The sequence below is a fragment of the Arvicanthis niloticus genome, chromosome 26, assembly GCF_011762505.2.
Source record: "Arvicanthis niloticus isolate mArvNil1 chromosome 26, mArvNil1.pat.X, whole genome shotgun sequence".
Classification (NCBI taxonomy): domain Eukaryota; kingdom Metazoa; phylum Chordata; class Mammalia; order Rodentia; family Muridae; genus Arvicanthis; species Arvicanthis niloticus.
In genome coordinates, this window is record NC_133434.1 from 14,140,339 (window position 1) to 14,167,955 (window position 27,617).

Here is a 27,617-nt window from a genome sequence, read left to right on the forward strand (position 1 = left end):
TGCTGATTCAGGAAGCTGAGGCAGGAGAATTGCATCAAAGTTGAAGCTAGCCTAGACTGCACAGTATGTTTGCAGGACGACCCTGTGCCCCCCCAAAAATAAATAGATAGATAGATAGATAGATAGATAGATAATGAAAGAAGGATTAGCAGATGAGAGGTGTGTAATATTGGTTCTATCTTGCTCTGCCAGGGCAATGGAAATGCTATCCGCTAGGGTCTTGCAGAGTGAACTCCATCTCGGCAGAGGGCATCCCAGACCCCTTTCAGCCCCGGAAGCCGGGCTGCCTGCCATGGGAAGACTACACTTCCCAGAGATCCCAGGGAAAAGCAAAAACCCTTTGGCTTTGACAGCCACCGCCACAAGCCTTTCCGCCTCCCCAGCCTGCCTAGGTGCTGGGAGCCGGGAGCTGGAATTTGGTGGCCTGAGCAGCCGACGCAGCCGCAGGAGCCCGGGAGTCCCCGTCGGTCCCCAAGCTGCAAAGCCTGGAAGACCCCGAAAGCTGCGGGCTCGGATAGCCATGCCCGCCCCTCCCAGCACCACAAGGGGCCCGATCCCACCGCTGAGGCTGGCGGTCGCCGTCCAGATGTAGCTGGGTCCCCCGGATCGCCATCGTCCCCTCTAGTGCGCTACGGATTTCTCCTGCCCACTCTCCGCCGCCTGGACCGGGAACTGAGCGAGGGGCCTGCAGACTCTGCAGTCCTGATGCCCCCGAGGCCGCTCTCCTGAGAGAAGCCACCACCACCCAGACTTAGGGGCAGGCAAGAGGGACAGTCGCCAACCGGAGCCACAAGGCCCGGGCTCACCATGGCCCTGACGCTGCACTGGCTTCTACTATGGGTGGGCTGGGGAATGCTACCTGTCCAGGGAACCCATCACGGCATCCGGCTGCCCCTTCGCAGCGGCCTGGCAGGTCCACCCCTGGGCCTGAGGCTGCCCCGGGAGACCGACGAGGAACCTGAGGAGCCTGGCCGGAGAGGCAGCTTTGTGGAGATGGTGGACAACCTGAGGGGAAAGTCCGGCCAGGGCTACTATGTGGAGATGACCGTGGGCAGCCCCCCACAGACGGTAAGGTGGTCGGTCAGATCTAGTAGCCCTCCTCCATGCTTGGTAGAGGGGTGACAGGGTAGGAGTGAAGCAGGCTGCCCTGCTAAGATAGATGGCTTGTTTGGTGGGTGCAGCATGACGCCCCCCCCCTTTCTATTCCTCCAGGGTCCGGCTGGAAGTAGCCTTTCCCTTTCCCGCCCCCTTTCACAGGCACCCAAGTCCCAGGACTGACTGACTACCCACCTCTCACTCCCACTGTCCCATCCCCCAAACCCCAAGAAAGCACTTCAGTGGTGGTGCCCAACCCTGTGGAAGGGCCAGGCACAGGGACACTGTAACAGGTGTCAGTGGCCAGAGTCTCTCATATTCCATCTCCCAATTCTCTAGTGTTCTGGGGGAATCTAAGATCCCCACCTTCATCTTCTTGAGAACCCAAGAATCCTAGTTGGGTAAATCAGCTCCTTACCCCAAGTCTGGGCTGCCATAAGCCAGCAAAATGAAAGTCTTACTAACATCCATGTAGCCTCCAAGTCCCAATAGATTCTGACTTCACCGAAATCCCTTCCTCCTCATTTATCCCAACCCCCAACTCTCCACTCTAGCCCCTCCCCCACCCTTGCCTCAGAACATGGCCAGAAGGGAGTTAAACCAAGTCTGAGAAATGATAAGCCTAGGGGAGCCGGAACCTCTTGCAAGGGTTCCGAGGTGGAGGGACACACAGCCGTGGGGAAAAGACACGCTCACCGTCTTTTCCCATCTTTTCCAACAGTTGCCAAGGTACCTAAGGTGGCTGCTGGAGGTTGTGTCCTCTACCTATGCTGACTGGGAGTGTGGGCTTGAGTCAGCTACCGTCCATGCGGGGTTGCTGGCTGACCTCTGAGTGCATCTGCCGCCTCTGTGGGCGAGTCTGGGTACTGGTGGCACTGTGATTCTGCATATGCTTCTGCGTGTCACCTTGAATTTGATCCTGTGTATCTCTGTGAGCTAGCCTCCGTGGCTCCAGTCTGTGTCCACAAAGCTTGTCCATGGAGGGTGTGGAAAGGTGGGAGCGTGCTGAGGTCAGGGAGGTCAGTCACACTTCCTTCACTCAGGCAGTTGGATATGGGAGAACCACACACCCCTACTTTCTTGTTACTTGCTGGCCTACGCCACTCAAGCTTGCTTTGGGAGCTCTGAAGTCCTGGTCTCCCCCACTCACCCTCCTCCTTGCTGTACACTATAACTTCCCAGAAGTAGTATGGAATCTGAGTTTGGGAGTCAAGCCAGAGCTAGAGTTCAGTCCGAGCCAACAGAAGGCAAGATGTCAGGGAAGGGGACATGTGGAGACCTGGGACTCCAGTGATATGCTGTGCAACTGCACAGATCTGTGATACAGCCAGCAAGGACTTTCGGGTCAGACAGGCCAGGAATCTGGGGTCTGCCTAACACCTTTAGCCTTTCCTTTTTCCAGCCGTGTGGCCTTAGGCAACTTACATCACTCTCATTGGCTATTGCCTTCTCTTTAAAATATGGGAAACGGATCTCCTTTGTAAGACAAGTGTGAGGATTAAAAGAAACCATGTAGACGGAGATGCCTAGAAGAAATCTCTGGGTTAATTGACCTCTAATAAATATTACTGCCTTCTCCTTAACGGGCCTGGCCACTTCTGCCTCTTCTGTGCTATGCAATGAAGCATAAAATCTGGACCATGTTGAATACATTTAGAACTGGGGGACCAGTTGCCATACTTCCTTGGTCCCCTGAGATGCAAAGTAGGTGCTCCAGCCCAGCCCTTGGCAGAGAGTAGCTGTCCAGGGTCAGTCAGTGCCTTCCCCTCCCAGCTAGAAGCTAGAGCAGGGGGCTGGAGGTCACACACCAGCCTTGGGAACCCTGAGTAGAGGCACTCTGTGGTTGCACGTGGCTCTGATCCAGACCCTATTCCAGCCAGCCTCTGCTCTGTGGCTATTTTGTTCCTCTCCTCAGCAGCCTGTGAGAAGGATGAGCACTCTTCTTACCTGATGGGGCTATCAGAAGCATGAAATGAGAGCGAGGACAGTACAGTTAAGTCTGGAATTTGGAGGGGTACTTCCCATTGCCTGGGGGTCTAACCTACAAAGAGATGGAAGACACACCTCTGCACTAAAGGCTTTGAAAAGGAAGTAGAATATAAAGTACCCCTTCTGGTAAAAGCGATGCCCTGTAGATTCTTGTCTTTAGAACCTGTTAAACATGTAAATTCTCAAGGCCCCACCCTAGAGCCTGGGAGGCAAAGTGTCTGCATGCCTTAAGGTTGAGAGGCACTGATATATGAGCACAAAGGAAGATGGTGAAGGTAGAGATGGCTGGAGGGACTTGATGGAGTAGGTGTGCATTGAGTGAGGTCCTGGAGGATGCAAAGGAAGGAGGGCCGTCCCAGCCAGGACCTGGCGCTTCTCTCAACACGCTGTAATTGCTGCTCACTTGCTCCCCACTCTGGCCCATAGACTGAGAGAAATGAGTTGCATGCGTGAGCTTATGTGTGTTTGTTCAGGAGACACGCGAGAGCCAGGCCAGTTGATACTGTGGGTTTATGCTGAGACCAGATCAATTTAGGTAAATAAAACGGAGCCCAAATGTCAAAAAGCCTTAAATGTCAGGCTATATGGTTTGGACTTTGGCTCTGAGGGGGGAAATTGAGATCATTTGTCCTGGAGAATGATATGAAGCGAGCAAACAGATGTCTGAATTTTAGGGAGAGTGGAAATAAAGAGTCTGGGAGGTGGGCAGCTCACTTTTCAGTCCAGGTACAAGGTGCTGTGGAGAAGGCGTGAAGTTTTGGTAAGGGAGAGAAAGGAGGCCAGGATGCAAGGAAGGTCACAAAATAGATGAGCAAGCTGGTGACATCATGTGAAGAAGGCATCGGAGGTAACTTGGTGATCCTGACGTGGCGTAAGTTGGAACGGACTATTGGTGGGACAGGATAAGAGGGCAGGAGGGCACAGTTTGGTATAGACAGTTGTTTTATTTTAAATTCAGTGTGCATATTTTAGTTTACCCTGGTTTGCTTGTTTTGCTGCAGCCCCCACCCCCACCCCACACACCCCTTGCTATGTAGTTCTGACCAGACACAATTCATGAGCCTTCTGCCAAAGTCTTTAGAGAGGTGGCATTAGAAGCATATGCCATCACACCCAGCTTCTTCTCTTGTTCTGTTGGTTTACTTGGTTATGAGACAGGACCTCACTGTGTAGCCCTGGCTGACCTGAATTTGCCGTGTAGACAATGCTCGCCTCGAACTCCAAAAAATCCACCTGCCTCTGCCTCCCTAGTGCTGGAATTAAGCTGTGTGGCACCGAGCCCAGCTTTGTTCTTTGTGTATTTGTTCCCCCTTTCTGGAATCATGCATATATGTGTTCTCTTTCTCTCTCTCTCTCTTTCTCTCTCTCTCCTCTCTCTCTCTCTCCCTTATCCAGCTTTCAGAAGAAAAAACAGGCTCTGAAAAATAACCGCCTGGTCAGGTAGTGTGTCAGTAAGCTAAGGCCCCATCTTACCCCTGGTTCTTCTACAATGCTATTGTCTTGAATAGTCTGTTGAGAGCATCCCCTCTGCTGTGAGGTCTCCCCTACAACTGTGTGCTATGACTATTTTTGTTTCCTTTATCAAGCTTCAAGCTCTTGGGACCAGAGATGTAGCCCAGTGGTAGCACACCAGCCTAGCAAGCATGTGGCCCTAGGCTCATTCCCCAGCACCACAAAACTCGAAGTTCATACTCTTCTTGTTTCCATTGATTGATTGATTGATTGATTGATTGTATGTGTGTGCATATACCACAACCTGCAAGTAGAGGTTAAAAGACAACTTGGAGAAAAACAGTTCTCCCCTTCTACCATGCCGGTTCCAGGGACTGAGCTCAGATAGCTTGGCAGGCATCGCTGCAAGTACCTTCACCCACTGAGCCACCTCACCGGCCTAAGAGCGCACATTCTAATATGTATGATAATTTCCAGCTCAGACATCTGCTGGGTGAATGAATCTTCGAGCTACACAATGTTTAAATAGAGCTGTTAACTGGGCCTGGTGACTCAGGTCTGTAATCTCAGCTCCTCAAGAGGCTGAGGCAGCAGGATCATAAGTTGAATACTCACCTGGTCTACAAAGTTATTTCGGGGGAGTTTGGACAATTTCACAAGACCCTGTCTCAAGAAAGAAAGAAAAAAGTCAGGGTGGGCTAGGAATATAGTTTAATATCACTGCACCTGCTAGCACCCCTGGCCCCCAAATGTACTGTGTATGCACTGTGGCTCCTTGGTGCTGAGATCACAGGCATGAACCCTCCATTTCCCCAGTTTCCTATCCTGCCTCATTTTCACTTCGAATGAAGGGCTGCTTCTCGCTGCGATAGGATAAGCATCACTGACCTAACACCGAAGAATAATTTGTTAGGAAGGAAATCTGGTAACAGTCACTTCAGTATGAAAAATATTGATTGAGCAACTGTTGTGTGCGCGAGAGAAACAGTCCCAGCCTTTGGGGTGCTTACGATTTGGTGCGAAACACGGATGTATAAACATCAGTGGTGCCCAAGAAGGATGGGTCCAGGAAATAGCACCGAGCAAAGGAGCTATGTCTGATAGGGCGTAGGCTCGCTGCCCCGCTCGGTGGGAAGACGTGCAGGAGCTGTAGTGAGAAGCGGGAAGTTGTAAGGATGCTGTGGGCCTTGTTCTGGAAGCAGCTGGCAGACCTCATAAGCCTATGAAAGAGGAATGGTGGTGTCTAATTTTGGTTTCAGGAAAACAACTTTACTGTGGAGGAGGGCTCGGATAGGGTAGTGTGTGAGACAAGCATCTGTTAAGACAGGGGCCTGACGAGGGAGGTGGCAGTGAAGGGAGAAAGGAGAGAAGGTCTCAGGGTGCTGGCAGTCACAGTTCAGTTCAGCCAGCCCTGCTCTGTCCCTGTGAGTTAAGGGGTGAGAGAAGGGGCAAGGGAAGGCGTTAGTCCCTTCTCCCGAACCGCTCAGCTTGTTTGTATAGGTGGACAGCAAAGGGGTAAGCTTTCAGCCAGGCGATTGGTGCCACATGCCTTTTGATCCTAGCACTTGGGAAGCAGAAGTAGGTGGATCTGTGAGTTGAAGGCCAGCCTGGTCTACAGAGTAAGTTCCAGGACAGCCATAGCTACACAGAAAAAAACCTGTCTTGGGGGATGGGAGTGGGAAGAAAAGCCTTTTAAAACCAATATGATTTAGCAAGTACCTTACACATCCATTTTTCCTCCCCCCACCCCCACCACTTTTTTAATGGCCAGGGCATCCAGTAAGACAGGGGTATCCTAGGACTTGTAGCCTAGGCTATCCTAGAACTCACTATACAGCCAGGATGACCTGGAATTTGCAGTAATCCTCTTATCTCAGCCTCCAGGGATTGATTGCAGGTGGGCCACTGTGCCTGGCTTCCAGAGTTACTTTTCTGGTTTAATGATATGGCCTAGGTATTAGCGTTACTCATTTTGGTGATAAGAAAACCGGGGCTGAAAGAGATTAAGGGGATTTTGTGAAGTTACTCAGCTAGGAACACAGCTGAAATTCAAGTCCGTATCTTTAGTCCCAAAGTACTAGCGCTGGGCTGGTTTCCGTTTTATCATCTTGAACATGTTAATTGACTTGGAAATGAACCATCCTTATGGTGAACCATCCTTAATGGATGAACCTGGCAACAACTGGCCACAGGCAGCATCTGGAAACTGGTGGGAGAGAGGGCTCAGCTGATAGACTTGGTAATCACCTCACAGAGTCAGCAAAAGATCTTGTTCCTTGAGAAAGAATGAAAAGAAATGATGATGAAGAAGAGGAAGAAGAAGAAGAAGAAGAAGAAGAAGAAGAAGAAGAAGAAGAAGAAGAAGAAGAAGAAGAAGAAGAAGAAGAAGAAGAAGATGATGATGATGATGATTAAGAAGATTAAGTAGAGACAGGGAAGAAAAAAACCATCTGAAATGGAGGCCTTCCTGGTCTGGGCTACAGATGGCACCAACCCTTCCTATTGTTTCAAACACTCCTCTGCCTTCCTAGCTAAAGATAGGTTCCTTTGGGAGAGGAGAGTGTTGATGTCCTCTGAGCATTTCTAGACAATTCTGGTAAAAAGCAAAGCAGAAAATTCTAATTGAAAATCCAAGAAGAGATCTTCCAGGGAAGCCCCCATGAGAGTCTCTCTCTGCTGTAATTCATCTCGCTGGGGTGGCTGAGCAAAAGTCAGGCTGTTTTCCTGGTCCCAGAGAGAGGTTCTCCTGGAAGGAGAGCCCCAGAGGGTGGAAGGCATTCACTGATGTTGGTCCACCATGTCCTCTGGTTCTTAGGAGAGTGAGGTGAGTGTTCTGAGGTAGGATGCTGAATCATTAGTCTCAAGAACATTCTGACCCAGGAGTAGAGGCTCCTAGGCTGTTCTCCCAGACTACAGGTCTTCTGTCATCCAGTGGTTGGCTTCTCTGCTGCTCATTATAACCCCACTGTGGCCAGGATGTCTGTTTTCTGCTGGGGTTCCCCCCTCAGAGTCAGTGACCCCAGCACTAATTCCTTTTCAGGGCCCGTGAAGAAGATTTTGCCAGGGAACAGAGAAGGTGAACCCTAGCATTCCCCAGTGGGTGAGCATGACTCAAGGACCAGCAGGAAACTGAGCTGATGCCAGAGAAGGATTCTCTGTCTGACAGTGACGAACATGTAGCTAATAGCTGCTCTTGGGGAAGGGTTTTCCAGGTGGCTTCTATAGAGAATGAAGGGACAAAATCGGTCCCAGGAACCAGCACAATGGTTGGGTATTGTGCTCTTGTACAGTATGTAGTTAGCATTCATGGGGCCTTGGTCCCATCCCCAGCACCAGGAGTAAAGTTTAAAAGCCATCCTGTCAATTAGTCATGCTGTTTTTGACTCTGTCACCCTACTGATAGACACCAAAAGAACTGTCCTGGAGGCTGGAGGAAACGGTACCCTGGCTAAAGACAGAAGGGTGCACTGGATAAGTTTGGTTTGGGGTGACCCAGCCCCTTTAAGATCCCTTAAAAATCTAGCCTGAGCTGGGATGACTGATGCTTATCTCAAGGCATCAGCTACTGCCTGGAGAACAAAGGAAGCAGAGGATATAGTTAGAGAAAGAAGTCTGTGGGCCTAGGATCAGGTACATTCATTCAAAGGAGGAGGGACCTGAACAGGACACAATTGCAGGGCAGCCTGAGGCAGGAGGAAACTGTTGGCCTTACTCCATTTCTGGCTGCTAACTTCAGGCTCCTCATGCTCTTCCTTGTCCATTCTCTCAGGTTTGAACATGGCATCTATTGAAGAGATCTGATGAATCTCATTTAGCAAGGGCTGAGACCAAGCAGGCCTGGAGCAGCCACGGCTGCTCTAAGAACCATAGAGCCCAAGAAGATTCAGGCTATGTGCGTAGGCACAGCGGGCTGCAGTCGTCCTGGCCACTTAACAATCTGCTAAGGCCCCGAGTTTGAGAATAGCACTTGTCATCTAGAAAGTTCACCGGGAACCAATTGCAGGAAACGAGAACCACTGTCAGGGTAAAGAGTCAGCCAGGTTTGGTGGTACATGCCTGTAATTCTAGTACTCGTGGGTGGAAGCAGGAAGATTGCCACGAGTCTGAGGCTACTCTGTTCCAAGTTTGTCCTTTCTACAGGGGAAGACCCTGTCTCAAAAAATAAAATAAAGCCAGGTGGTGGTGGCACACGCCTTTAATCCCAGCACTTGGGAGGCGGAGGCGGGTGGATTTCTGAGTTCAAGGCCAGCCTGATTTACAGTGTGAGTTCCAGGACAGCCAGGGCTACACACTGAAACCCTATCTTGAAAAACCACAAAGAAAGAAAGAGAGAAAGAGAGAGAGAGAGAGAAAGAGAGAGAGAGAGAGAGAGAGAGAGAGAGAGAGAGAGAGAGAGAGAGGAAGGAAGGAAGGAAGGAAGGAAGGAAGGAAGGAAGGAAGAAAAAAAAGAAAGGAAGGAAGAAAGGAAGAAAGAGAGAGGTGTGAGCACCCCTGCCGGGCCATGATTGACAACAGTAGAGTCTTCATTCTAGAAACTCCTAGTGGGTGGGATAGGCAGGCGTGACTTAATGATTGAGGTTTGAGGAGAGGTAGCCAGAGAAGCCGGGCGATGCTGAGGCCCTGCAGGAAGAGGATCGTCATCTTGTCAGACCCTTGAGAGACAGGCTATGTGACCGGGACTGGACAGTTGACCATGTGTCAGGCATACAGCAAGAGAGCATGGCAGCTAAGGAAGGAACTGTGTGTCTGAGCCCAGGCAAGGTCATCATGCCCCTCAGCAATGTCACAAGAACCACACGGAGGAGGAAGGGGACAGTGGCAAGAGAAGCTCGTTGGGAGTGACCAGTGGTTAGCCAGTAGCCCCCAATCTCAAGGGTCACAGGATTTCATTCGGGCAGGTTGCCCAACACTGGGCAAAAAAAACCTCCAAATTACTGTGACGTAAAATGCAAGTCATTTTTCAGGATTCTGTGGGTTGGCTTGAGGCCCTCTTGTTTGAACTTACTCGTGTGGCTACAGACAGCTGGCAAGTCAGCTAGAGGCCGGATTGTCCCAACATGCTAGGTTTGTGGCTGCACAGAGTCCTTGAGGCAAGACTTGGGCTCACTTATGGACTGCGATCCCTTGTCGGCAATGCAAGCACCGCCTCGCCGGCCCCTCCTTGCCTTTGCTGATGTCCCACTGGCCAAGCCCAGAGTCACTGTGGAGGGAGTCACACAAAGGCTTGTGAATCACCAGGGTACCCATCTACCACAAACTTCCTCTCCAGATGGGAGGGAACATAAGGTCAAGAACATAAAAGGCCATACTTAATGGTTGGTTAGAGCCGGTGGAGGCTGGTATTGGCTTTGTGGCTTGTTTGTAAGATGGCCACGTTGCTCACACTCTCTGAGTCTGTTTCTTTCTCTTCAGAATGGAAGAAAGGCCTCCCCCATCTCAGCTTTTCACCAAGGTTTGTTCTTGCTTAACCCCCAGTTCTGAGGTACACACAGACGAAAACACATGTCTTCTTTGGAAGACTTGGACAGAGAACCTCTACCCTAGAAGCTTTTAAAAACAGCAGAGCCTGGGTGGGACAGGCTGCAGGGAAAGTTTGTGGGGCAGGGGAGGTGTCTTTTACTCTTGGGCCATACTGGAAACAGAACCTAAACCCTTGTGCATACTAGGCAAGTGCCCTATCCTGAACTAACTACTAGCCTCCATTAAGAGTCCATGAAGACTCTTAATAATCTAGTATTGTTCAAAAGTAAAAAGCACAGCATCTCTCCAGGGCAGGGGATAGAGGCTTTGGAAGGCCCCTTTCATCCAGAAGATTCTGAGCTATCCCTGTCTGTGGGGGTTAAGCCCTGTAGGACTGAGGGAACCCAGAATCCACCTTAAATGTGCCAGCCTCACGCTTACTACATCGGCTAAGATCTACTGCTGAGAGAACTCCAGTTCACTGAGTGAACCTGGGCAGGTGTGCCTCTCCCAGTGGGGCTTGTTAGCCCTTCCCTAGAAGCCACCTTCTCTCAGAGGCCCCAAGGAGCACATTTGTTTGTTAAGTGATTGGCACTGACCTAGTCCTGACCCCAAGTTAAATCTCCTGAGCATGGACTCCTAGGTCTCCCTAGGCCAGGGGGCTGGGAGGAAAGCTACGATACAGGCGGTCTGAACCTCGTGTCAGGACAAGGGAAGCTAGGTAGAGAAAGCAAGGCAGACCCTAAAACTAACCAGCTATTGGGAGCCTCTGAGGGACTCTCTCCCACCAGTTTTCAAGAAACACCTATTGTTTTAAAAAACTTGAAAAACCAGTTTTCAAGAAACACCTATTGTCAGGCACTAGGATAGCAAACTAAGGGTACACTGAGGATTCCCCCTCCCCCGACAGAGTTTCTCTGTGTAGTCCTGGCTGTCCTGGAACTCACTCTGTAGACCAGGCTGGCCTCGAACTCAGAAATACACCTGCCTCTACCTCCCAAGTGCTGGGATTAAAGGCGTGCGCCACCAAAACAGGATTTAAAGTTCTTAGACACAGGGAGAGTCAGATAAGCCAATGGGAAAGGAGCTTATAGTTAGTTACAGTTAAGGGAATGGACCCCGGTCTTCCTCCCCAGGGAGGAAGTTTATACTGAGGCTTAAAGATGAAGAAAAGACACAGATCTGAGAAGAGGAGAGGTCAGGCAGAGGCAGCAGCCAGTGCCACTCTGTGGGAAGGGCCCAGGGCAGGTAGGAGCCAGTGATGTGGGGCGGGGTTTGAAGACTTGCCTGAGACTGAGCATGCAAGCAGGGTAGGTTGGACGTGCCCTGAAAGAAGTGAGCAAGCCAGAACTTTTCACAGTAATGGACATCTGCTGTCTTAGGAGGGCAACTCGGTCCCATTTGACCTTGGGAAGGTTACTCAGGCCACAGGACAGAAGACAGAATGGTGAGGTCTAAGGCAGGCATGGCAGGATAGTTCAGATTGGAGGCTGCACAGATGGGCCAGCGGTTTAAGAATACATTGCTGGTCTTGCAGAGAAGGTCCAGTTCCAAGGAACCCACATGGTGGCTCACAACCATCTGTAACTCCAGGACCAGGAGATCTGACAACCTATGCTGACCCCATCCTCCTGTACACACATAGTAGACATACATGCATACATAGAACATTGTGTGTGTGTGTGTGCGTGTGTGTGTGTGTGTGTGTGAGAGAGAGAGAGAGAGAGAGAGAGAGAGAGAGAGAGAGAGAGAGAGAGAGAAAGAGAGGCAGCTGAGGTTGAGAAGCCCCGTGATATCCCAGGGTAAGCTAACTGGGCCAAAGGGTGGTAGAAGAGCTGGAAAGAAAAAGACACACAAACACTCTTTAAAGGATGGTGACTGGACAGAAGGAAGGGAGCACTAGAGACAGAAACAAAGAAGGCGAGAAAAGAGTCTCTGAGGTTATCGCCATACAGAACAGATTGGATAGCGCCACCACTTACTAATACAGACAATACTAAAGAGGACTGGGTAGAGTTGGTTTGGGGCATCCCTACTCAAAGGTGTCTATGGGAAAGTGTACTGGGAAAGGAGACAAAGCCAAAGTGTGAGCCTGTGAAGGGAGGCAAGAGAGGACCTGAGAGGTGACATGGGAGTGACATGAAAGATCTCTCATGGATCTGTCCCCGTGAAATCATCAGGAACTGTAGTAAGGGCTGTTTGATAGTGGCGGGATGCAGGCAAAGCCAGTTTTAGAATGGCTTGAGAAAGAGTAGGAGGTGAAGAAACGAAGACAGCTTGGCTGAGAGCTTAGCTTGTGAAGAGAGGGTAGCTGGAGGCGGGTGTGAGAATCAGGAGGGTTTGTGTTGTTTTTAATGAAGAGACTCGGCGTTTGTAAAGGCCAGTGAGAAGAATTCGGATTCTGTAGTGTTGGGATGGAGGAGCGAGAGCCCCTGTAGCATGGCAGTTGAATTAGCCGGAGGGAGAGAGGATCATGTCTAGAATGGGTGCCTGGCAAAGGAGAGCAAGGAGGGAATTGTCTTCCCGGAGTGGCTGAGGTAGCCTCAGGCCCAGGAAGGCTGAGGAAGACTGGAGTGGGCTCTGGGCCCAGGAGATGGGAGGCTTCTGCAACTATTTCCCCCACTAACTGCCTTGTTTGGCAATGAGAGTACTGGGTGGCTCAATTCCTGCCTCAGGCCTGCACCAAGCTGAAAGGGAGAGGCTGCCAAGAGCTGCCCAGGGGGCTCAGTTAGAAATGTTGAAAGACAGCCCCAGAAATCACTTCTCAGCAGCAGGCTGTTCCACATGCATAGGAGGACCAGCCAGGGAGTCTCAACGTTTTCCTGTTTTGTTGTGGAGACAGAGAGAGGCAAGAGCCATAGGAGTCTGAAGCCCTGGGGAGGCTTCATGCTGGGGAGGGGGAGGGGCCCGGGAGTGAGGAAGGTCGTTCTTTCTTGGACTTAGCCCTGTTTGTCTGAGAGAGACCTTCCTCAGATGAAAGAGTAAGGCTGGGACTGGAAGGCAAACAAGGATCAGTACCTTGTGGTAGAGAAGGGAGAGGCCTGAAGAGAGGGGAGACAGGAGAAGGCCTTGAACAACGGGGTACCTGGATAGAGAGGCTCCAGTCTAGTGTAAAGACGTTGCCAATCTGCTCGAGCTGGCCTTTACACGGATCCCAAGTAGTCCCTCCCATGAACAGGTCACAGGGACTGTGTCAGGAGGGGAGCCATTTCTGGTGCTAGGAGCTAAGCCCTAAAGGTACATAAAGGGGTCCTGGTAAGGGGGTGAAGCCTTTTAACCATTAACCCAGCTGCTGGAAATCTGACGTGTAGAACCGCCCAGCGCTATTGATTTTTCTAAAAGCACAGCCGCTGTTAACTGATGGCTGCCCAGAAACCAAAGAGAGGCACCGGAGGAGTAGAGGTGGGGAGAAGGGGGCAGGAAGGAAAATGGGAACCCAGCCAGGAGTGGGAGCTGGAGAGGAGGTCTGAGGCAGGGTCCAAGGGTTGGCCACCAGTGTAGAGAAGTCTTAGGGGGTGCTCAGAGAACCTAAGCAGGCACTGGAGGCAGGCAGCACAGCCCATAGGCACTGCTGAGCCTGGAGGGCTGGGGAGGGTCCTGGCAGACAGAACAGAACAAGCTCAGGAACGTGGTGACCTTCTCAAGGCGACTAGGTCAGAGCTCTGCTGATTTCACTGAGAAAGGAAGGGAAGGCCATTGGAAAAGCTGAGGTGCAGGGTTTGGTGGTCAGACAAGAATCCATGACAGACTGCTGGTTTTTCCTGAGGACAGAGCCCTTTCCCTGCTCCCCTAAAACAGCAAACCCCATAATGGTCTGGTCTGGCTGAGGGCAGGGTCAGGCCATCAGAGCCTGACCTTACCTGGCCCGTCTGCGTCCCAGCAGGGACTAGTTTTGCAAAGCTAATTCATTTGTGAAGTGGCTAAATGGGAAGACAAGGAGCCCTCAGACTAAAATTTGCCTCTGGAGAAGATCAGGTTGAAGGATGCTTGTGTGGTAAAGAAACAGGGCTGCTGCAACTTGGATCTAAACTGTACCCCAAGGGATCATGTGTTTTCAGTGTGTGCTAGTAGGAAGAAGTCAGGTAATGGGGTACGCTCTAGGAGGACATATTAGAACTCTGGCTCCTTCCTCTTTCTTTGCTTCTTGGCTGCTGTGGCAGGTCTCCTTTGTCATATGGTGTACTATGTTGGTACATACCAAAGCAACGTGGCCTAGTGACCATAGACTGAAACATCTGAAACCCTGAAACTAGAGGAGGGAAGGAAGGGGCAGTCACACAGTGGCATGTGTGTGTAATCTCTACCCTGGAGGTAGAGGTAGAATAAAGGGGTCAAAGTCACTTTCAGTTACAAAGTGAGCTCAAGTGTCATCCTGGGTGACAGGAGACCCTGCCTTAAAAAAAAAAAAAAAAAAAAAAAAAAAGACAAGGAAGAGGAGGAAACCAGAAACACAAAATAAGTTTTTACACTTTCCTCTTAAGTTGCTTTAGGCATGTGTCACCATGATGGAAGCTAAGACAAGTCACAGTGGAAAGTGACTGCAGGTAAGGAAAGCTGAAGTAAGGGGTTTATGCACATGCATAAACTTCATGACTCTTCATAGGATGTGTACATTGGCGTGATCTATGGGCAGGGGGTTTGGCTCTGTGATATCAAAAGGTTGCATGCTGGACATTTTTGCAAGTCCAAGGTCAGCAGTTTCAACCAGTTTGACCTAGAAGGTATCTCCAAGTTAGAAAAACAATGTAAAAACAACCAAAAACTCTGAACAACCCTTACGCCAAGGTGGGCGATCAAATAGAAGAGGTTGTCATTTTTTTTTTTTTACTTTATGTTAAACAACTTCTAAAATCAGTGATGAGCACGGGTAATTGAGAGCAAACGAAGATACAGAGGTTTTTTTTTTTTTTTGAGTTTTAATGTTCTCTTTGGTTTTTACAATTTAAAAAGAATGGTCCAGTCCTCTTTCAAAAGCAAAAGAATGCTATCCATTTCACTAAGAGGAGTCCCTTACAAGCAGTGGAGCGGGGGCATCTTAGCAGAGATGCTAGGGGACAACTGCACAGCAAAGAACAGACTCAGCAGTCTGTACACCCTTAGCCATGGGTCCCCGTTCTCTCTGATGATGTCACACATACGAGTAAGTAACTCAGGAGAAGCCACATTATGGGGCATGGAGTCCCACACACACCTGGGTACCAACGTGCCCCACTCACAGACCCCACACATGTTTCCTTGCCAGTGCCAGATGGAGTGGATCAGTCACAACACAGGCCTCCTGATAGCAGAGAGAAATAGTGAAGATCAGGTGACAGGAAACACTAGCATGACACAGAGAGCCATACGTGTGGTCTCTGAGGCTGTCTGTGGCCTTGGTTCCAATGCTGTCAGACAGGCCGATTTTATTCCATGGACACACAGTAGGACCACAGGCCGGTGGGTCCAGAACTGTCTGTCTGCAATGTCTTTTCTCTCCCCTTTCTCTGACAGCTCAACATCCTGGTGGACACAGGCAGTAGTAACTTTGCAGTGGGGGCTGCCCCACACCCTTTCCTGCATCGCTACTACCAGAGGCAGCTGTAAGTCCTGGGGAGTGGTGGGAGAGGGTCCAAGGACAAGAGCCTTTCTTCTTACTAGGGGGTTGGGGGGGGGGCAAAAGGAGGCAGCTGGGGCCAGGAAGAAAGATATAGCGTGGGAAAGGGTGGGTTAAGGGGCAGACATGAAGCACTTCCGCCCCAAGGCTCCCAGAGCAGAACACGAACCATCTCATTCTCCGTTTATATAGGACGGCTACATTGTCGTGGCTACAGTTTAGAAGGCTGAACAGGTTAGTGGTTAGTGCCTTTCATCATGTTCTCACCTAGGGGCTGCTCTGGGGTACTTACATAGGATTTAAGCAAGATGAAGGGGCTGGGCACGATGATATATACCAGTAATTCCAGCATTTGGAGGTCTGTGCAGACCAGTGTAGGCTACATAGCAACTCCCAAAGAGCAAAAAAAAAAAAAAAAAAAAAAAAAGGGAGATGGGGAGAGAAATTACTATGAAAGCAAGAGGACTGAGTTTAAGTTCTAGTGCCTACTTAACAAGTGCCATGGCTTGCAAGGCTGTCACCCCAGCACTGGCAGGCTGAGATGGGCAGATCTAGCTTTCTGGCCAGCGTAGCTGAAACTTCAGGCTTAGGGAGAGATCCTGTCTCAAAAACTAAAATGGAGAATGATTATCCTCTGGCCTCTGCATGCACATCTGTGCATGTACTCCACAAACAACAAAAACCTTACTCTTCAGTTTTAAAAAGCCAGAAAATAAGAAGGAAGGAGTCCTCCATGGAACCCCACTGAATTGTCTCTGGGTACCACTGTGCTACGAGCTGGGTTCAGCTTGGTGGTGGGAGGTGGGCTAGAATGGGTTTTTATGTAAGATATATGGTGAGGAGTGCTGTGAAAGACTGGTGGTAAAAGCAGAATGAGGACGTGGTGAGGAGAATAGTGCTGGCGCCATGTCTGTGCGAGGACAAGGAGGAAGCCTGGGACTTGTAGGAAAGTACAAACCACTGCCCCGTTTCCTTTTTCCCTAAGAACACAGTTGGGGAAGGAGTGAGGGTAAGATCAGTGCAAGGTCACCCACTGTAAAGTTTTCACACAGTGCCATCACTGCCCAGCCCTGGGTAGTTCCATGATAAAGAGGAAAAGTAAGGGCATCCCACAGCAGTGAGTACGATTACCCTTGCGGATTCCAGTGCCTGCCGGCTGTGCAGGGATATTTGTTCCAATTTTCTCTAGAGGCTGTTCCATGGCTTCCACAGTCACCCTGCCTAGTTTTCTCCACCACTCAGTTGGTACCACTGGGCCCCAAGGCAGCAAGAGAGTCAATGGCTTCTTTTCTCTGGGAGCGTGATGGAACTGAGGTGGGGCGGGAGACGTCCAATAGCTGTCTTTGCAGCCGCCGCAGACACAATGTACAAAGCCCATCTTGTTCTTTAGCCTGAGCTTCACGTCCAACAATACAAGCTTTGGGGACAGGAGAGCAAGCCCCAGCCACAGCTATTCTATCTGGAGGGATGCTTTGCATTCTCTTCTGGTTGATATGTCTAGAGCTGTTCAGCTGAGTGGATTCTAGAATGCAGTAAGGAGCGCATTTGGGAATATATTTAATGACACACACCTATTGTTACAGCTTTGCTTCTTTTTTATAGGTCCAGCACATACCGAGACCTCCGAAAGGGTGTGTATGTGCCCTACACCCAGGGCAAGTGGGAGGGGGAACTGGGCACCGACCTGGTGAGCATCCCTCATGGCCCCAACGTCACGGTGCGTGCCAACATTGCTGCCATCACTGAATCGGACAAGTTCTTCATCAATGGTTCCAACTGGGAGGGAATCCTAGGGCTGGCCTATGCTGAGATTGCCAGGGTGAGAGAACCAAGCCTGCTGCTTGCATGTTGATCACTGCATGCTACACAAGGAAGGAGTCAGGAGAGAGAAGGGGGAAAGATGGACTGAAATGGTAAACATGGGGCTTAGTGAGTAGTCGTGAGTTTAAATCCTCACAACTAGCATTTTCAAAACTGCTGGGTATGATATTACATACTTATAATCCCTAGCTCTGGGAAGGCAGGGTCAAGTAAATTTTGGGGCTTCCTGGCCAGTAAGCCTAGCTTACTAGACAAGTTCCCAGCCAATGAGAGATGCTGCCTTAGAAACCAGGTAGGATGCAGCTAGAGAGAAGGCTCTGCAGTTAAGAGCACTTGCTGCTCTCTCAAGGAATCCAGGTTTGATTCCTAGCACCCACGTGTCAGCTCACAACTTCACTTCCAGGGATCCAATGCCCTCTTTTGGTCTCTGGAGGCACATAGCACATGCATGGTACATAGGCATAGAGGCAGGCAAAACTCATAAAAACAAAGTTTTTTTTTTTTTTTTTTTTTTTTTTTTTGAGATAGAGTTTCTCTGTTTAGGCCTGGCTGTTCTGAAATTCGATCTGTAGATCAGGCTGGCCTTGAATTCAGAGATCCACCTGCCTCTACCTCCCAGGTGCTAGGATTAAAGGCATGTACCACTTCTGCCCAGCATAAAAACAAAACAAGTTAGGGCTGGTGAAATGGCTTGGTGGGTTAAGAACCCTTGTCAAAGCCTAAGAGCCATGTGGTGGAAGGAACAGACTGATTCCTGCATCCTCTCCCACCTTTACACCCATGCTGCACGGGCCAGTGCACACACAGGAAATATTCTTAAAGGTACACAGATTCTCAAGAACAATATCCAAAGTTGTCCTTTGGTTTCCAAATGTGTGTGTGTGCACAGACACATGTGCATATGCGCACACGTGCGCAAACACAAACACGCACGCACGCACGCACGCACGCACTGACACGTGCATGTTACACGTGCAGCTATGAGAGGTGCGGAAGGAAGCTGTCCCCAATTCAGAAACAAATCAATCATGTGGGGATGGGTGGAAGGTGCTATGGTCTCAGAGCACGTGCTCAGCCAGGTCTCTCTGAGGAACATCCCCAAGCTTTGACTTTGCCCCTGAGCACAGGCAGGAAGCTGACCTCTGCCTGGTAGGGCCCCTGTATGAGGATTTACTCTTGTGTCTTTCTGCCACAGCCAGACGACTCCTTGGAGCCCTTTTTTGACTCGCTGGTGAAGCAGACCCACATTCCCAACATCTTTTCCCTGCAGCTCTGTGGCGCTGGCTTCCCCCTCAACCAGACCGAGGCACTGGCCTCGGTGGGAGGGAGCATGGTGAGTAGCCACTCAGAGGGGCCATGTGCCCTCTCCCTCATGGCCGGAACCAAGAAACCCCTTTATAGTCCCAATCCTTGCTTCCCTCCTTTCCTTTTCCACTCGTTTCTTCACTGCTGTTCTTGAAAGGAGTTGAATCACTCATGGAAGGGATCAGAAACAGGTACATTTCAAAGAAATGAAAATTAGTCCTGTAGATTACTGTCGGAGTCTGAGAACAGGTATGGAAGGACTCTGTTAAGAGCTGGTGTCTGGAGCTTTGACCTAGAACTCACTGTGTAGACCAGGCTGGCCTCAGATCTGCAGCATCCCCTCCTTCCAAGTGTATGCCACCAGACTCAGTTCAAGCCCCTTTATTAGTTAGGACAATAACAAGTGGTTCTCCAACAAGCAAAGACAAGAAAACGTAGGGAGGCAGCATAGAATCAGTTCATTCCACATTTATTGTACTAGCTTAGGTTTAAATAACTTTCTGTCAAGGGCTATAGATTTTGATACAAATAATCCTGATGTGTTTCTTCTCCTGAACACATTTAGGAAACTAAATATTACCATGCATGGGGCATGATGGGAGATCAGAGAGAATCTTGGCACCCCAAGAAATGGCTGGTCTATTTGGTTTTGGGTAACCTGCTCTCCTTCTGTGCTAGGACACAGGTGCCTGTCTCTTTTTCTTTTAGATCATTGGTGGTATTGACCACTCGCTCTACACGGGCAGTCTCTGGTACACACCCATCCGACGGGAGTGGTATTACGAAGTGATCATTGTGCGTGTGGAAATCAATGGCCAGGATCTGAAAATGGACTGCAAGGAGGTAATGAAATGGAAGGGGGTCTGAGTGAGAGTAAGGGGTTAGTCCCACACTGTGAGAGGACCATGGGAGTGGAGGCACAGGACCTGTGCTGAGGTCAGGACTGGGCCAAGGCAGAAACTCAGCATCCCACAGCAGTCCCTACAGTGAAGGGTAGGGTCTAGCAGAGCAGTCACAGAGGCTGGACCATAGAGCTTAAGTCTAGTAATGAAGGCATGGAAGAGTTCCTTTCTGGACTCTACTGACTACCTTCACGGCCTTGGGCAGGGCTTTTGTGAGGCAGCGGCTGGATGGGCCTGACCTGAGTCCTGCTGTTACTAAGTGTCTTCAGGTTCCTCACACAGTGCCTGACTCCTCATCTACAAAGCAGAGGTAAAAATACACAAACTTTCTCAGAGACTGTGAAGGTCAAAGCCCATGTATGAAGTGTTAGTCCCTATGCTTGGTGTACCCCAAATGCTAATATTTGGGGTCTCTTTCCCTAGACTTTTTTACCTTTATTGGAGTGAGGATAGGGCATGTGCCATAGCTTGTGTGTGGGGGGTTCAAGGAAATTTTTCAGTAACTAGAGGACCTCCCTGGTAGCTGGGGTTGAACTCAGGACATCATACCTGGTAGCAGGTGCCCTTACCTGCTATCTCACCAGCCCTCTTTTTTTGGCTCTTTTTGAGACAGGCTCTCATGTAGTCCATGCTGGCCTCAGACTTGCTAGGTAGCTAGAGGTGACCTGGACTTCCTGGTCCTCCTTTCTCTGACTCTCAGGTGCTCTACAGGCATATACCACCATGCAGTATCAGAGCTCAAGCCCGCGCGTGCACGGGCTTTATACATGCTGAGCCACCCCTCTCTACATTATAATGTACGGAAAGTGAGAATGACGACAGAAGAGTTCTAGAAGTTACAAATACCACACAAGGCATTTCTGGTTTAGATTTAGAGAACACCTACCCACACTAGGTAATGAAGTTAGTACTTACCAAGTGCCTGGATCTGCCAGGACCTACTTAGTGCTTTCAGCCTTTTGATTGGTTTAATCCTTATGATAACCTTTGAGGTAGGCACTGTTATTATCTTCAATTTAGTACAAGGAAACAGGTACACAGGTTAAGCAACTTGCCCAAGGAGGCACACGTACAAAATGGGAGAGCCAAGCTGCTAACCCCAGTAGGACGCTCAGCTGTCAGGTTCAGCCCTCCCACCTCTTCCCCTTTCTCTCCTCAGTACAACTATGACAAGAGCATCGTGGACAGTGGCACCACCAACCTTCGCTTGCCCAAGAAAGTGTTTGAAGCTGCAGTCAAGTCCGTCAAGGCAGCCTCCTCGGTCAGTGGACTAAGGGCGAAAGTGTCAGAAGTCAGTGACAGTCACACTGCTCAGCGTGTACCCATCAGGCGCTTAGGAACTGCTGGTCTGTTGACTTGGCATTGCGATACCTTTTCTTTTTCTTTTATTTGAGACAGGGTCATGAGTGTAGCCCAGGTTAGCCTTGAACTTGACAACTTCATGCCTCAGCCTTCCCAATTCTGAGACTATAGGCAGTGCGAGCTGCCACACCTAGTCACCCAAACACAGCTCTATGAGCCCAGTGTCCTACTTTCTCCTCCTGAACCTTAGACTTCAGTTTACCTCTGCCACTCTGGAAATTCCCTGGAAAAGCAAACAGTGGTACTGTCACTGTGATTCTGAACACAAGAGAAGAGATGGTGGGACAGGCCGATTCTTCACATTCCTCTCTTGTCAACAGACGGAGAAGTTCCCGGATGGCTTTTGGCTAGGGGAGCAGCTGGTGTGCTGGCAAGCAGGCACGACCCCTTGGAACATTTTCCCAGTCATTTCACTTTACCTCATGGGTGAAGTCACCAATCAGTCCTTCCGCATCACCATCCTTCCTCAGGTATGTCCCCAAGCTGAGGCAGTGGGGTGCCAAGAAGCAAAGTATGTAAAGAGACATGGCTTGCTACAGCTTGAAAGATGAGATGAATGTGTTGTGGTAAAGGGGTCTTGGAAAAGTCAACATCTCAGGGCTTGAAGAAGAGCCAAGTGTAGGTTACTAACAGGCAGAGAAAGGCAGGAAGAGTAAGACATGTCTCACCCTGGGACTATTTACCCTTAGCAATACCTACGGCCGGTGGAAGATGTGGCCACGTCCCAAGACGACTGTTATAAGTTCGCCATCTCACAGTCATCCACGGGCACTGTTATGGGAGCTGTCATCATGGAAGGCTTCTACGTTGTCTTCGATCGAGCCCGAAAGCGAATTGGCTTTGCTGTCAGCGCTTGCCATGGTGAGAAGGGTGTGGGGTCAGTCTGTTCATGTTCTTGCTGTCAGCAGCTAATACCCAGGTCTCTTTCTGTTTGGGAGGCAGGAGTAGCTGCCTCTGGCTTATCAACCATGTGTGAAAGCTAGGCTAAGGCTTGCTCTGGTGAACATGCCTAGTGGAGAAACACTGTTGGAAACTGATAGCAGCTCGAGCTTCACAGGCACTCAGGAATACTAGCTGCAAGGGTGGCTGGCTGCCTACAGTAGCTGAATGCTACTGCAGAAAATGGGCCAGGGTTTTGTGGTTGGATTTTCACAGGGACAGGTAAGTCTGCTATGTGTGTAAGGGGCTAGATTTTGGTCAACTCAGAACTGTTGACTTTTGATATCACTTCTACTGGATTTGAAAATGGGAAAGCCTTGCAGTTCCCAAGGTCCTGGAAAGAAAAGCATCCTCCCTCAGGACTAGCATCCCTGCCTCCTGCTCACTCTGTCCAAGATGGGCTCTGCATAGCCTCACTTGGGTGGGTTCCAAGGGGTCCCTGTCAGGAAGCTCTTTTAATTGTATAACCAAAACCACTCTATGACAGTAAGAGCTACCGGTTCATCTCCATCCTTTCTCCAGTGCACGATGAGTTCAGGACGGCAGCAGTGGAAGGTCCATTTGTTACAGCAGACATGGAAGACTGTGGCTACAACATTCCACAGACAGATGAGTCAACACTTATGACCATAGCCTATGTCATGGCTGCCATCTGCGCCCTCTTCATGTTGCCACTCTGCCTCATGGTATGTCAGTGGCGCTGCCTACGCTGCCTGCGCCATCAGCACGATGACTTTGCTGATGACATCTCCCTACTGAAATAAGGAGGCCCGTGAGCAGATGACGGAGATTCCCCTGGACCACATCTGGGTGGTTCCCTTAGGTCACATGAGTTGGAGATATGGATAGTACCTGTGGCCAGAGCACCTCAGGACCCTCACCAACCTGCCAAATGCTTCTGCCTTGACAGAACAGAGAAAGCTGGCAAGCTGGATTACAGGGCTTGTACCTGTAGGAAACAGGAGAGGGAAGAAAGCAGCATTCTGGTGGCAGGAATACCCTTAGGCACCACAAACTTGAGTTGAAAATGTTGCTGCTTGAGGCTTCAGCCCTGACCCTCTGCCCAGCATCCTTCAGCCCGGACCCTCTGCCCAGCACCCTTTAGAATCTCCAGTCCAAAGTATTTTCCGTCCTTCCAGAAGTACTGGTGTCATACTCAGGCTACCCGGCATGTGTCCCTGTGGTACCCTGGCAGAGAAAGGGCCAATCTCATGTCCCTGCTGGCCAGAGTCAGCAGAAGAACATGCAGTTTGCCGGTTGCTTTAGTGACAGTGACTGCAGACTCAAGCCTACACTGGTACAAAGACTGCGTCTTGAGATAAACCAGAACCTATGCGATGTGAATGTTTGTACTCCTGGGGCAGTCAAGATGAGGAGAGACAGGACAGAGACAGGAAGGAGATGGTGGCAAAGCTAGGAAAGGCAGAACTCTAATCACTTTCCAGTCCCAAGTTTAGACTCATCTCCAAGACAGAAGCCCATCTGGACTAAGAGAGGTATCATCCCCCATCATGTCTGTGGTTGTAGTCTGAACTGAAATGAAATGGGGAAAAGGGCTTATTAGCCAAAGAGCTTTTTTTTAACACTCTTAAAGGAACAGTGCTTACGAGAAAAGTCCCACTGGACAGATGAATTCCTATCTTGTTAATTCCACCTGTCTCTCCCTGCTTCTTCTACATGCTAGGTGGCACCAAGATGTCCCAACCCCAAGGTCCTAAGTGCCCTATGGGACAACAGTTAGAATATTGTAGGGCTGGGGATTGTCTTCCCAGCGTAGGTTCACTCCAACCAAGGTGCTAAAAGGAACAGACAGGAGAGTTCTCCTCTCTGATCCACAAAGGCAGAACCCTCAAGAGTCATTCAGCAGGGTTAGGGCTGATGCATTTGCCTCTGCCTGGATTTTGTTTTTATTTTATTTCTTTTTGCCCAGTGGTACAAAACAGTAAGATCTTTATGGAATACTGAGTGGGTTCATTACTCTCTCGCCCTCTCCAAAGGCCCCTCTGTTTATCTGGCTAAGGAACTATCACATATTGGCTAGTATTAAACAATGAATGTAAGATAGAGGGCTTTCTGGTTCTATGTCATTGCCTTCAGTATCAAGGCTGCCTGGAGAAAGAATGGCAGCCTCGGGGCTTCCTTACTTCCTTCTTTCCTGATAGAGCAGTCTTTCTGTCCTGCTCTCTGTTGTCCCTCCCAATAGTACATGGGTACCCAGGCTGGTTCTTGGGCTAGGCAGTGGGGGCCACACTCACCTCTTCCAGTCAGATCTAACACAACAGACAAGAAGCCAGTGTTGGTGGGAAGAGCTGAGTTTTCCTGGGATGACCACTGCATCCTATCCTGGTATGCTTTACACTGCTTTCAGGTAGGGGACCTGCCAAACATGGACTAGTTGATGAGGAGGAGACACTAGCAGGGCCTCTGGAGTTGCTGGCCCTAGCCAGCTGCTGTCCACAAGCCATAAACCAATAAAATAAGAATCCTGCGTCACAGATTCCAGCTGGGTCCTCTTCATTGCCCTCGCAATGGTGCTGCTCTGGCTGAGTAGGAATACCCCACACCCACAGACTGCCAGGAAGATGGAGACTGTCCGCTTCCAGCTCAGAACTACAGTGTAAATAAGCTTCCAGGGTCACTACCATGAGAATGCCACATTCTGCTTTATAATCTCTACCCATGTTGGGAAAAACTGGCTTTTTCCCCATCTCTTTCTAGGGCAAAAAACCTCAACCTAGTTGTTATTTACCCTAGTAACTGGTGTTCTATTTTTTTTTTTTTTAAAAAGGGGGAAATTTGCATTTATTTTTCTTTTAATGGTTAACTCCTTTGTATCATAAACTTATGAACTCTATATGTAAAACAAAAAAAAAAAATCTTGACAACAGCTTCTTGCTTGTAAAAATATGTATTATACAGTTCTATTTTCAAAGTCTCCTGAAAAATGACTGGCCTATCTCCACACTGCATGTGGGGCTTTGCCACTGGTCTGCATGGACTGAGGCCCAATGGGCAGAGGTGATTCGAGCAGGCATGGCAGACTCTGAGTGATTTCCTGACTCTTTCTCTGCAAGGAGAGAGTCAAGTGATGAGGCTCCAACTGCAGGGGCCCACTTTCCGAGATGCTGCCTTGCTAGGCTTGCTGTGAGAGACAGCTCGGCCCCACTCTCCGAAGTGCTGCCTTCCTAGGCTTGCTGTGAGAGACAGCTCGGCCCTGCTCAGTTCTGTCTCTGTCCCTCTCTACTCTTTTGGCTTCTAAGATTTTTATTTATTTATTTATTTTTTGGAAAAGAAAAGTAGTTTTTCTCTTCCTTTCTTTTTTCTTTTCTTTCTTCTTTTCTTTTTCTTTTTTTTCTTTTTTGAGACAGCATCTCAGCATCTCATGTAGACCAGGCTGGCCTCAAACTTGCGGCAACCTTCCTGCCTTTGCCTCCTGAGTGCTGGGATTACAGGTGTGTGCCACTGCTCCTGATAGAAACCGTGTGTGTGTGTGTGTGTGTGTGTGTGTGTGTGTGTGTCTGTGTCTGTGTCTGTGTGACTGTGTGTTTCTGTGTGTCTATGTATGTGTGTGTGAATGTATGTGTGTCTATAGGGGAAGGGGCCAGGAGGATGAGATATGGTCTCATATAGCCCAGGCTAGCTTTGCACTCCTGACCCTCATGTGTGTCCACCTCCCATATGCCATGATTACAGGCTTGTGCCACTATGTTTAACTAAACACAACATTCTTTATGCTCACTTTCAATTTACAGTTTTCAGGGGACACTGAGAGGTACTGCATAGCTAGTGCTGGATCCTGCACAGATGAAGGGAGAGAGCAATTGTAAGATTTACAAGACAGAAAATGAATGCCCCACATGAAAAGAACAAAGGAAGTAGACTTCCATTTTGCTACCTTTTCTGTTCAAATAGTACCAAACTGGAGACAAGAAGACAGAAGTACTTCATTAACCAAAGAAAGGAGGTCACTTGACCTCTAAAAAGTTGAGGACTCAGGCCATTCCATTCCCCCTTAAAGATGCCAAGGTAACCCTGGGAAGTCCAGTCCCCTAAACATGCTTGTCAATCAACCTGGACAAATAAGGCAAGAGAAAAGAATTCATCCATGAGCTCATAAGCATGGTAGAGAAAAACAAAAGAGAATTTAGTGAGCTCAGAGAGGAGAAAGTCTTTGCTATCCTAATACAAATTGCTAGATTCAATAAGCATTCCTAGTCCCAGAATGGGAAAACATCAATTGTTGCCCTTCCCCCAGATGCAATTTTTTTTCTCAATTAACACTTGTTTAATTCTGAAAAAGAAGGTAATTAAAGCCATTTCCTGTAGGAATAAAGAAAAGATTGGAAAAGACTCAAAGCTCTCAAAGCCACAGCTGTCTGAGACATGAAAACCAGAAGTACTCAGTAAGTGGAGGTGGAAAAACTATCTCACTCCAGATGGGAATCCACAGAGCATGGCTTCTGACTGTACCACCTCCCTTCATCTCACTGTCTCCCCTGTATCCTAGACAGGGAATGTGTCCTTCATAGCTTTCTTGATTGACAAATGAAGTCCAACATCCCATGATTATTCTGTCAGTAATTTTGCACAGACATCTCACCCCAGTGCCTGTCTGGAGCTCACCCAAGGTCACCAAACCACTTGGTGGTGAACCAACTGCCTTAAGCTTTGAGGGGAGGGGATAGCTAGACAGACTAGAAGACCAGAGGAATGGGAAGGGTGAGCACTTGGCAAGCCTGGCCTGTCAGTGCTTAGTGGAGGCCAAACCAATGGCAACAAGGGATGGTGGCTTGGCCCACGGGGAAAATCTATAAATTGTACTTTTCTATCCAGAAAGCAGAGCAGACAGAAGATGGTGGGAGAAATGGAACCTGATTTTGTTGTTCTTGGACTGTGGATTTTACTGACGTAAAACAGAATATCCTGTATACCTGATATCAATGTATAAATAATGAGCATTAATACAGTAAAATGTTCAATGAAGAATCAAACTATCAGTTACATTTGTTCCCCTCCATCAGTATCCTTTTGTATATTGGAATAGATCGGCTAAAATAACACCAAGGCTTGGAGGCCCCTGAAAGGCCAGCATCTGGATGCACAGCAGGTGAGCAACAGACATCTAATCTGCATACACAAGCCTTCTAAAAATGGACTTGAGGCTGGGCCAGAGCAAACCAGGACCTCCTCAGAGCAGCACCAACTTCCTAGATGGGTTAGACACAGCCCTATGCAGGGATCATGATTTCAAGGCCAAATTAAACATCACATATCCTTACAGTCTGCATCCCCCCAAAAACTGCAAGATGAGGGGGAAAGGGTGTTTCTGCATTATATACATACTTTCATTACGAACATTTGAATACAGACTTTCTATACACACATCACCTATATAATAAAAATGTACACGACATGAGTATATGTCACTGTATAAATATATAGAGTTTTAGAAATCTTGAACCCGCGCTTCCTGTTCACATCCGTTTCTCCTCTTCTTCCTCCCCAGTCGGGTCCATCATTTAAGAGTTGGGCAAAAGGGACAAGTGTCATTTGTGTTGGTCTGGGCCCAGAATTTGATACACTGGAAAGAAAGAGACACACATATACCTCAGACTTAGCTAGGAAGACAAAGTAAGGTTAGCAGAGAGTGCCATTAAAGATCGGAAGATCTAACTCTCAAAAATTCTCACAGGGACCAG

At 49.1% G+C, this 27,617-nt stretch overlaps 2 protein-coding genes across 8 annotated transcripts in view; one reads left to right on the top strand and one right to left on the bottom strand.

The window, feature by feature from the left end:
* The first annotated feature begins 338 nt into the window (after nucleotides 1-338).
* On the top strand, nucleotides 339-24,415 carry Bace1 (beta-secretase 1). The gene is made up of 9 exons (XM_076925015.1): nucleotides 339-1,068; nucleotides 15,487-15,575; nucleotides 17,192-17,408; nucleotides 18,606-18,743; nucleotides 19,424-19,558; nucleotides 20,777-20,878; nucleotides 21,300-21,449; nucleotides 21,669-21,840; nucleotides 22,441-24,415. The coding sequence occupies exons 1-9, from the start codon at nucleotides 808-810 to the stop codon at nucleotides 22,680-22,682; spliced, it is 1,506 nt and encodes a 501-aa protein (XP_076781130.1). The 5' UTR covers nucleotides 339-807; the 3' UTR covers nucleotides 22,683-24,415.
* Rnf214 (ring finger protein 214) overlaps nucleotides 19,169-27,617 on the bottom strand; it is a 54,262-nt gene continuing 45,813 nt past the window's right edge. For all 7 annotated transcript variants that reach the window (XM_076925010.1, XM_076925013.1, XM_076925008.1 and 4 more), the window contains one exon: nucleotides 19,169-27,499. In XM_076925010.1, the coding sequence (XP_076781125.1) occupies nucleotides 27,434-27,499 (66 nt within the window). In that variant the 3' untranslated portion in view covers nucleotides 19,169-27,433. The remainder of the gene's footprint in view (nucleotides 27,500-27,617) is intronic.

Excerpts from the sequence above, each read along its gene's own strand:
- Bace1 (XM_076925015.1), top strand. The coding sequence starts at position 808 with ATGGCCCTGACGCTGCACTGGCTTCTACTATGGGTGGGCTGGGGAATG. Across the intron at positions 17,409-18,605 it reads CCTATGCTGAGATTGCCAGG|CCAGACGACTCCTTGGAGCC; the intron begins GTGAGAGAACCA and ends TTTCTGCCACAG. Across the intron at positions 20,879-21,299 it reads CCGTCAAGGCAGCCTCCTCG|ACGGAGAAGTTCCCGGATGG; the intron begins GTCAGTGGACTA and ends TCTTGTCAACAG.